Source organism: Lithobates pipiens, unplaced genomic scaffold, assembly GCF_037356315.1.
Source record: "Lithobates pipiens isolate NorthernLeopardFrog02 unplaced genomic scaffold, aLitPip1_a1.2 Scaffold_23, whole genome shotgun sequence".
NCBI classification, from domain to species: domain Eukaryota; kingdom Metazoa; phylum Chordata; class Amphibia; order Anura; family Ranidae; genus Lithobates; species Lithobates pipiens.
In genome coordinates, this window is record NW_027507785.1 from 101,879,658 (window position 1) to 101,891,299 (window position 11,642).

At 41.0% G+C, this 11,642-nt stretch overlaps 1 protein-coding gene across 1 annotated transcript in view; it reads left to right on the forward strand.

Annotated features, from left to right (window-relative positions):
• The window catches only part of SLC6A11 (solute carrier family 6 member 11), a 376,923-nt gene that overhangs the window by 354,573 nt on the left and 10,708 nt on the right, over positions 1–11,642 (forward strand). The window contains exon 14 of the mRNA XM_077452108.1: positions 7,907–8,077. Coding sequence (XP_077308234.1) covers positions 7,907–8,077 — 171 coding nt within the window. The remainder of the gene's footprint in view (positions 1–7,906; positions 8,078–11,642) is intronic.

Below are 11,642 nucleotides of genomic sequence, written 5' to 3' on the forward strand. Positions count from 1 at the left end.
GATTTAACAAAAAGATAAGCTACAATGATGTGAAGTGAAGACGAGGATTATTAAAATGAACGTTAAGTTGATTGGTTCCTCGCAGATAATTTCGCTGAAGTAGCCAAAAAAAAAAAGGAATATCCGACAAAACGGTCTGATAGGACACATTCCGTCGGAATCTCTGACCGTGTGTACAAGGACTTTTTTTATGGTGTATCATGCAACATCTCCATTCTGGCATTTCTGCTCTGAACCAACAGCTGCAGAGTAAGCAAAAGGGCATTATCCGATGTCGCCTCTACAGTCCCGGCAACAGCATCCCTGACAGTAGGTGCAGTGATATTCAGCTGCACTCCGTCTGCTCTCCCAAGCCTCATTTACTTTCACAGGAAAGCTTTATAGAGGTGGGCAGATGTCTCAACACTTGACACAATTATAATGTAAAAAAAAATAGGAAACAATTTGTCAACAATCCATTTCCTCTAAGAACGATATGCTTGGCTGGACCTCCACCTTCAATGTTCTCAGGAGGCAGGAGTGATGCTCAGTGCTTCCTGGCAGTGTGGGGAGCTCAAAATCCTATGAGAACACATTCCTGCTTGTTAGAAGAGTACATTATCATGGGACTTTGAGCTCCCAAATGTGTTGGAGGCTGGGGCTGCATGTTTGTTTTTGTTTTATTTTTTTTGGGGGGGGGGGGGGGGGGCGGCAAATGGTTTGTTTGCAAATGGCTTTTTAAAGCTAGTTCTGTTGGGGGTAGGGTGGGAATATGTAGGGGCTCATTCACATGTACTATGATTTCTGAAGATAAATTTGCGATCATATCACTCTTCATAGAACATTTAATCCCTTGAACTCCACATTGCACTTGTAGAGTGCCGCCATTCACTTGAATGGGTCACAGTTAGTGGGGGCTGCACCTGCTCAAAGCAACAGGGGATATAATTGCAGCTGTGTCATGTGAACATGCCCAACTCCTGCCTCTACAGCTAAAAGGTGGTAGTGGTTGAGGGGCTGTAAGAGCACGACTCAACAGCAGGGTTTTACTGCACCTCAACCGTTGTGAACAATTAAAGGTTTTATTATTGGAAAATTTAATTTTTTTTTTACATTGATAAGTGTTTATTTAATGAAAACATGCTTTTTTACATTCTAACATTTTTGTCTACATAATTTAGAAGAGGTGTGTGTATATATGTATATATATATATATATATATATATATATATATATATACACACACATGCATATGTGTTTGAGCTTTGGGGTGCATACCCCAATGCAATAGGCTGTGCACACCTATTGGAGGAGAAGTATTGTGTTGCTGTCAGTAAGGAGGAGGATTGGGATGCTGATAGTGAGTAGGAGAATATTTGGGGCTCCTTCAAGGGGGGAGTTGTACCCTTCCCTGATAAAATAAAATCAAGGAATTTACTGCCACTATCCCAGAGGGAACCCAAAATCCCCCACTTTGAGGATTTGAAGCCAACCCTTTCACAACAGAGGGGAGAAGAAATCAGCAGCAAATGAAGGGGAGCAAGGGAGAACGGCAGACAGCAGAAACTAGATTTTCTACATAATCCTCTGACCATAGGCTGCCTCCTTTTTGGGCACCTCTGGTCAAGTTAATTATTCTGTTGATTGTGAAAAAGATTAATGTAACTTTGGAATAGAACACGAAATATAACAAACTGAAAATAAAATGCGGACACCCTCTCAATACTTATATAACAAAAATTCTAACTTCAAATGTTTTATGTAATTACCTGTCAGTCTTTCTGTTGAAACTTTGTTATATTTCAGATTAATCAATGGGTATTTTTTGTAATTGTAGGGAGTACACATTTGGAAGTGTGCATGTATTGCACAGATGTATTAAGATTTTTTTTCTAAAGAATAACTAAAGAGAAAAATACTTACAGTACATTAATTTCAATGGAGGTCCCTCCCTCAAGAGGTCCCTCGCTGGCACAGCATCTTTCTGCCTTGGCTCTTCCAGATTTTGGTCTTCATCCATAATGATTGGCTAGTGCCGGATGACATCATTCACATGCATGTACAGAAGTGACGTCATCCCGATATGCTGGCAGTGTGCTGGAATTTAAACTGAGCTGTACATGTACAGCTCAGTGTATATTTCACAGAGAACAGACAAGTAAGATTATTTTTTTGCAGAAGAGACAGTGGGGTGGATTTATTACAGGCAAATAGACTCTGCACTTTGGATGTGTAGTTGCTCCAGAGTTTAGTAAATTAGATGAAGCTCCGCTTTGCAAAGAATACCCAAACACATACAAGGAAAAAAACATCCAGTTTTACCTTTCACGTGATTGGATGATGGAAGTCAACAGAGCTTCCCCCCATTTACTAAGCTCTGGAGCAACTGCAATTGCACTTGCAAAGTGCACAGTCTGCTTGCCTTTAAAAATCCACCACACTGCAACAAAGAGCCTGCTTTTTGGCAAAAATTAAAAAGTGCATTTAGTTCTGCTTTAAGATACAACTTCAACAAAAATTCGATTTAGCCATGACTATCCAGTCTCTTGGTTTTTATCTATCTACCATGAATAAGTCTTCATTATAAAGAACTAACATAAAAAACAGCCATCAGATGTCTGTTTCACTTTACTGGTAAATATATCTTTTATGTTTTAGAAACAGGTGAAGTTGAATAAAAAAAATAAAAAAAAATCCACTTTCTTGCATCTAGCTCTATATTTGTATGACGGGAAATAAAATGTCAGCTGAAGAATTGTTATTATTTGATGTTCAATAAATTTGTCTTTCTTCTTCTTTTTCTTTTCATTGAATAAAAGGAGGTCAGTAAGATCTAAAGTGAGTGGCAGCAGCTCTACATATTAAAATAGTGTTTTTTTTTGTTTTTTTTTAATTGTTATAGTATTTACCGATTTAAATTTTTTTTTTCTTGTAAGACCACCTCTGTCCAAGTGAAGCATTTGCAGGCAGGGGGTGGCAGTGTAAACCAGATATTGGCTTAAAAAAAAGAGAGTCCTAGGGCAAAACACCACCTTGCCCCTATGCAAAAAGGCTATCTGTTGTTCCACAATGCAAGGGGGAATGTAGGGGAAAAGGCAGGTAGTAGCATAAATATGAGCAAATAGTTCTGCTGCCTCATAATTTTCTTCACAAGGGAAAACAAATCAGAAAAGCAGTCTGGAGGGGGACATCGACTGTCATGGACTGGCAGTTGTGTATGTTGTATTTGTTGCAGGTATTTACTTTTTTTTTATTTATTTTTTTATTTCTATTTAAATTGTTAATGTTTTTCATTGTATGGCCATCCCTGCCCTGGTAAAGCAACAACAAGCAGGGACAGCAATGCAAACTGGATACTACCTTTAAGAAAAGAAGTCCTAGACTTCAACACCATCTTGTTCCTATACAAAAAAAAGGGTTACTTTAACAATAACTCAACCAGCTCAGTCACTGACCTTTCAAAGGTGATGGCTGCAAGGAATCCAATCTTTTAGGTGATAGCCCTTGTACACACGGTCGGACATTCTGACAACCAAATCCGTTGGATTTTGTCCGACGGATTTTGTCCGAAACTGTTGCATACACACGGTCGGACAAAGTTGTCGGAAAATCCGATTGTACATAATGGTAAAGCAACAACAAGCAGGGACAGCAATGCAAACTGGATACTACCTTTAAGAAAAGAAGTCCTAGACCTCAACACCATCTTGTTCCTATACAAAAAAAAGGGTTACTTTAACAATAACTCAACCAGCTCAGTCACTGACCTTTCAAAGGTGATGGCTGCAAGGAATCCAATCTTTTAGGTGATAAAGATGGTCGGACATTCTGACAACCAAATCCGTTGGATTTTGTCCGACGGATTTTGTCCGAAACTGTTGCATACACACGGTCGGACAAAGTTGTCGGAAAATCCAATTGTACATAACGTGATGACGTTATTTCGTTATGACGGGTCTACGTTCAGGCTAGTAGCCAATAGCTTTGGTCTAGGAATTTGATCTGAGCATGCGTGGCACTTTGTCCGTCAGAGTAGGCTACACATGATCGGAGTATGTCCGATCGGAGCATTTTGTCGGAAAATTTTTCCGGCAAGTTGGAAAAGTTGGTCCGTTGGTCCGTTGGAATATCCGACAAAACGGTCCGATAGGAAACATTCCGTCGGAATCTCCGACCGTGTGTACAAGGGCATAGAGGAAAGCATTATGTCTCTAATATTAAAAAGGCCACTACTGAAGCATGTTGAGTCTTTTTAATCAGGTAGACACCAATGGTCTCTAAAACAAGATAAAAAGTGACATGAACTTTGATAGAGCTGAGAGCAAAACACTAGTCCAGACCCAACCATTTTATCACCTGCCATCTCTATATTTTTGTCCTTATTTTGTTCTATATGTGGTTTGCGACCTCAAACCAGGGAAGAGCCTGCCCATGCTCTGGGACAGTGTGTTGGCAAGCCCAGATCACAATCAACGGATTGCTGGCCCACAATCCCAGAGCATCATAGTGCATCTAGCCAGCGCCAGCAGCAGAGGAAGCAGGTGGCCACAGAGAGAGCAAGAGCCACATAAGCTGATGCTTCCCTTGTATTGCTGGCTCCTATCCCAGGTGGCGTGATACCAAGTACACTTTGTCTGAGACCTTTCTAGCAGCCTGGAGAGCAATGCCAGCAGAAGCTGGAAGAGGAAAAGAAGGTCAGTTTATTAAACAACACATACACTATGCTTTTGCATTGGGCATATGAGCACCTATGAAAGCGCAACAACTATCAGGCTGCTTTCACACTAATCTGTGGGTGCAGCGTAGGGCACCTGTGGGTTAGCTACATTAAGCCATAGACTTCTATTATATCCTGCAGGTTTGGTGCACATTCAAATCTCCTGAATGCTTCCCTGTCACATTCTGTTTTACACCTGGAACAGTGGTGCCCTGTCAGTAGGGGGCACTCGGGCGCTGCCCCCCTCAAAGCTGTGTGGCCCTTTAAGAACATCTGGTCACAGATCACTGAGCTGTCCATTAGACGCTCGACTGGTGCAATCGGGTGATTGCAGCTGAAAAGCTTGCCATGCGTCCTGTTTATCCTCCCAGTCCCACTCTACATCAAATCATTAATGATTCCATTTCACCCTGTAGGCAGACCCGTCAATTCTGGTTTCCCCACCACTCGAAGAGCATGGCCTGACTGAATGGACAGTAAGCTAAGTTACTTAGCTAAGCAGAACTGTCCGTCCTTCTAAGTGTCGCTAGTGGGCCTCAGCTGGAGATAGAGGATTGATAATGTTGATGATTTTCCCAGCACTGTCAGCCAACGCTCCGCATAGTCGTACATTACACAGCTTCCCCACTTCTCTCCCCACCAGAACAGGCAGTGCAGACTGGGCCTGAGCATGATCACACAGCTGGAGGAGCAGAGAGACAGAGAGATAGAGACATATGATGTATATCTGCACTGCTGCAGTCACAGTGTTGATGGAGAAAGGTCTCCATATACAGTCAGGAAGGAAGAAGTGGGCGTATATAGCTGTATAGTTTGACTACAGAACAGGAGGAAGGATCATCATCATACTATCTCTCAGTCTCTCTGCTCCTCCAGCCGCATGTATACCCTATCTGTAATGCTGAGCTGTATACCCTATCTGTAATGCTTGGCTGTATACTCCATCTGTGATGCTGGGCTGTATACCCCATCTGTAATGCTGAGGTGTTTACCCTATCTGTAATACTGAGCTATATTCCCTATCTGTGATGCTGGGCTATATAGCCTATCTGTGAAGCTGGGCTGTATACCCTATCTGTGAAGCTGGGCTGTATACCCTATCTGTGATGCTGGGCTATATACCATATCTGTGAAGCTGGGCTGTATACCCTATCTGTGATGCTGGGCTGTATACCCTGTCCTGTGCTTCTGGGCTCTATACCCTGTCCTGTGATGCTGGGGTGTATACCATGTCTTGTGATGCTGGGCTGTATACTCCTTACACTATTGGTGAAATACAGGGAACGGAGTGGGTGGATTCTATAGGGGTGGGGCTTATGAGAAGTGGGAGTGGTCAACAAGGAAGGACGGGGTCTGGTGTCCCTATCCTAAAATTTCACCAGCCACCACTGACCTGGACAGGAGCGGTGGTGGTGGCGGCATATACAGGAACCTATCCTTTCCATTTTCAGCCTGCGGCCACTGAAATAGACATAGAGTCCTTGTAAAAAGTCAATGGCAGTGTAAGTCAGTGTAAAAGTGCCATCCACTCTTTCTTTTTGTGATTATGAATAAACAGTAGGTAAACATGCAACGACGACTGATCCCACAGAAATGATGATCCTGGTTGTTGTTTAAAATCTTCATTATGCTATTCAAAATAAAGCCTTTGAAATTCTGAACTGTTTGATTTCAATGTGGCCCTTGATCTTCAAATGGTTGAGCACCCCAGCACCATAAAACTGGCTAACAGCAGCACAAAAACCTATATTAGGTCCAAATTTAAAACTGACAAAAAGCACAGGTAGATGTTTTACCACAAGGATTAAGAGACCTCAGAAGACACAACAGTGTTCAGTAGTGTATAATTGTAATGAAGTAGTAAAGCGGCCAGAAGTAGGACAATTTTAGTTGAAAAGGTGAAGGTTCCTTTAAATAGCTAGGAAAAGCATTAGCCAGCATCAAACACTATTGTCACTGTATTCAAGAATATTAGCCCAGACAAAATGCTCAAAAAGTGTAAAAAGAGCACATAGTGCTCTCCATGTAAAAAAAAAAACAGTTCCTTATTTAAAACAAATACACTTACATGCAGTGAAAAAGGGAGCGGATCACCACATAAAGTCTCCATTGGGAAGCTGCTCATAAATGCAGCCACATGCTGGCAAGCACTCACATGCTAATCAACAGTCCAAAGAACTACGTGGTCTGCTTGATCTGGGGAGCAAAGCAGGAAACTAGGATAAGATTGGAACTATAAAACTGATCCTGTCTTAATTTTATTTTTTTCCTGTATTCATGGCAATGGTGATGGAGGAATAAGTTAGTTGGAGGTTATAGTTGCTGTTGTGACTGAACAGTGCAATGCTCTGGAGTTGTGAGGAATGGGTTAGATCTCTCATTTTATCTTTGTTATATATGACCATATTAAGTTACTGCCTGTTAAAGTCTCAGGGCACTTTTACATTATGTGCTAGGTTTAAGTTAAGGATGTAGGCAGTTTTACCCATTTATTTGGTTCTCAACTTTTTATTTTTTACCATATATTCGGGTGGGATCAGAAGATAGGGAAATGGAAGCCCTTGTGTTTTTCACATCTCCAACAAAAGGGGGAGCACAGTGGAAAGAGTTTATGTAGAGTTTTGTGGGCATGGTACTAGCAAAAGGGATTTTAAAGCCTGCTTCCTGAATTGTACTGGAGATGAAGGCACTGCTGGAAAGGGAGTATGTTTTTGCTGTAATTTTGAAACGTTGTGACTTGGGAAGCATAGGTAGAAGAGAAACCATATGAGGCATGGAGAAGCCCAGTGTATATTAACAGAATGTAAAATGGCACAAAAGATGTTTGGAGCAAACCACCAGAAGATAATCAGTTTTCCTACTGAGCATATCCGTTTTAATTTGATTTGCCCAACTCTGGTTCTAAGAACGCATACAGATCAATATTATCCCCTATGGACAACATAAAATAGTCCTTAACTATTCAGTAACAGCTCTGATACTGGAGCTGATAAATATTTGTTGGTCCTGATTGGTGGTGTGATGTTATTGGTATAACAGACCTCTGTGTTGTCCCATAACAAACCAATCACATTCATGTATTTGCTATTTAGCTTTGATTTACCACAGCAGATTAGAATCTGCATATTGAAAAGTTTTGATAAATTTGATTATATTTATGTATGAACGTTGTTTTTTTATGAATGCAGTTTATTTTAATTTTTATTTTAGAGCATATTCATATTCTTCTTGGTGAAGTACAAACCTCTGAAGTACAATAATGTATATACATACCCACCATGGGGTTATGGAATAGGCTGGATGATGGCCCTTTCATCAATGGTGTGCATTCCACTGTGGATAATCGTAAAGGTGTGGAAGACTGAAGGAACTTTATCTGAGGTAAGATGATAATACCACTTACAGGACATCTGGATTCGTCCTTGCATACATTGTTTATATCAATCTTGCAATCTAAATTTAACAAAATATGTTATTTTTCATACTATGTAAATACCATTTTTTGCTAAATCTACAACTTCAGTGCCAATTGACAAGTTGTTTCATTACTTCACAACAGTTTTACTCATTGGAGTTCTTCCAGGATAGTCTCCAGCTCTGGCTTTCTGGTGCTGTTCTCACTTTTACTTTTATCTTATTCGGGGTTAAACTTAAAACCAGTTTTTCCCATTAACTTACCCAATGTTGTCCTGATAGGATGTAATACGCAGCGTATAAACAGATACATATTATCCTGCACCATAGCCAACTCTTTTTTTTCTTTTTTAACCACTTCAGCCCCGGAGGATTTTATCCCCATCCTGACCAGAGCACTTTTTGTGATTCAGCACTGCGTTGATTTAACTGACAACTGCGCGGTCGTGCGATGTTGTAACCAAAGAAATTGACATCCTTTTTTTCCCAACAAATAGAGCTTTCTTTTGGTGGCATTTGATCTCCTCTGCGGTTTTTATTTTTTGAACAAGAAAGGGCGCCAATTTTGAAAAAAAACTCAATATTTTTTACTTTTTGCTATAATAAATATCCCCCAAAAACATTTTCCTCAGTTTAGGCCGATATGTATTCTTCTAAATATTTTTGGTTAAATGAAAAAGTGCAATAAGTGTATATTGATTGGTTTGCGCAAAATTTATAGCGTCTACAAAATAGGGGAACGTTTTATGGCATTTTTATTTATTTATTTATTTATATTAGTAATGGCGGTGAGCTGCGATTTTTATCAGGACTGCTCCATTATAGCGGAGACATCGGATATTTTTGACTATTTTAGGACCATTCTCATTTATACAGCTATCAATGCTATAAAAATGCATTGATTACAGTGTAAATGACACTGGCAGTGAAGGAGTTAACCACTAGGGGGCAGGTAAGGGGTTTAAGTGTGTCCTAGGGAGTTGTTCTAACTGTTAGGGGGTTGGCTTTAACACACAGGACAGTGATCACTGCTCTCGATGACAGAGGGCTGTGATCTCTGTCCTCTTACTAGGCAGAACAGGGAAATGCTTTGTTTACAAAAGCATCTCCCTGTTCTTCCTCTCTGTGACACGATCATCATGGGCACCCGTCAGACATCGAGTTTGCGTGACCCACGGTTAGGTTCATGCAGACCGCGGTGGGTGCACGCCCGCGACACCGCTTCTTAAAGGGGACATACCTGTATGCCCCTTTGCCTACCAGCGCCATTCTGCCAACGTACATTGGCATGCGCTGGTTGGCAAGTGGTTAAAGCCTATAAGGTGCAGGTTATACTTCTGTTATATGGAATATAGCTTTGTGGTGAGTCATATATTTATGAAGAGGGTACCATACCCTTGAGACATGTTGGCTTTAAAAAATAAAACAAAATAGTTAAGTGTAATGAGGTGTATGTCACCTCCTAGATTGCTGACTGTTCTTCACAATTTACACATTTATTCATACTAGGGAGTAAAGCAAAAGCATTCCATTATAAGGCTTCATGTACACATAGCCTACTTTGACCGCAGGCTGTGGGAAAACACAAAATGCGGCAAAATCTTAATTGTACTGTGATTTTGCGCCGGTGGTCAACACATTCCTATCCTTCTTCCACGATTCTTCTGTATTCAGGAAAGGGAGGTTGAACCTCCTGTAACCAAAGCAGTGCCTTAACTCTGCAAAAAGCCTATGTGTACATTGACACATAGACTTTCATGAAGTTGAGATTAGAAGCTTTGGGAGCTTTGGTGAAAAAAATGCCAAAAACTCCTAAACTCAAGTTCAGGAGCTGTAGTGTACATGAAGTGTAATTCCGTGTACACACGATTGCAATTTTGGTCGGAAAAAGCTCTGATGGTTTTCCCCACGGAATTATGATGGGATTTTGCTCAAGCTGTCTTGCATACACAAGATCAAACCAAATTCCGACCGCCAAGAATGCAGTGACGTACAACGGGACTAGAAAAAGGAAGTTCAATACCCAGTAGCCAATAGCTTCCATCTGGTAGTTGAATATGTGTGGTTCGGCCAGCAAAATTCCAAAGTAGCATACACACGGCCGCATTTTCCAATGAAAAGCTCTCATCGGTCTTTTGCTGGCCGAAATTCTGACCGTGTGTACGCAGAATAAGAGTTGCAGTTCTTTTACACACAAACTGTATGTCCAACCATTCTTTTCCTTGCATATTATATATTTTCATACTGCAAATAGATTCACAGAATACAAGGTCTTCTGTTCATGGACAAGAAGATAGGAGGAGCAAAGAAATGATAGAGTGGCTTTTGTGTAAGGGAGCCACAAGTGTCCTGCCAAAGCACCAGAGGTATAGTGAAAACTGTACTGCCCAGCATGAATAAAATTGTATATTGTAAAGAACATCCAGTGATCAAATAGGTTGTATATGCTTAAAGTGGTTGTAAAGTCAGAAGTTTTTTGTGTGCAGCAGCCCCCCTCAGCCCCCTAATACTTACCTGAGCCTTTCTCTATCCAGGGATGTCTACAAGTGGCTCGGTCACCCCGGGACTCTCCCTCCTAATTGGCTGAGACACAACATTGGCTTCCACTGCAGTCAACCAAAGTCAGTCAGCCAATGAGGAGATAAAGGGGTCGAGCCAAGGTCTGAAATGACACAGGGAGCTGTGGCTTGGCTCGAGTGCCCCCATAGCAAACTGATTGCTGTGGGCCACTCACAAGTAGGGAGGGACCAGGAGAGCCAAAGAGGGACCCGAGAAGAGGAGGATCTGGGCTGCTCTGTGCAAAACAAACTGCACAGAGCAGGTAAGTATGACATGTTAGTTTTTTTTTTTTTAAAGTTACTTTACAATCACTTTAACTATTTCTTACCCAGTAGATTTTAAATAAACCCCTGTCGCATTTTGAATGATAATTGCATGGTCATGCAACACTGTACCTATATAAATTTTGTATATTTTTTTTCACACAAATAGAGCTTTTGATTGGTGGTATTTAATCACCACTGGGTATTTTATTTTTTGGAAAATAATACTTTTTCAATAGTCTAAAATATATATATTTTTAAATAGTTTCAAATAAAAAGCAGCTCTGACTATCCAATACTGTTCCTCACAATAATTGCTTTCCTCCACTGGATGTTCTCAGTCTTCTGGCTGACACCCAGTGTCATTCATCCAAGAAGACGGAGGATATAATGTGGGAGCAGGCTGTCACAGACAGTGCGGACATGGTACCCTGTGCTCACAGTGTAATATGACAGAGAGTGATGCAGACGTCATTACATAAGTGCATCTCACTGCATTGATGAGGAAAACTGGGAGAAAATCCAATGGAGAAGAGGACCCTGTGCTTTACATGGCCAGCCAGAATACATAAAAAATAGTAAGTATGTAAGTATAACAAAACTAGCAGGGGTGGTGGGCCAGGAGTTGGGGAGAGCACTGAAGGGCAGGAAGGGTGAATCCTGAGGTTGATGGGGGCTTTAATGCCACTTTTACAAAATAGAATGAACAT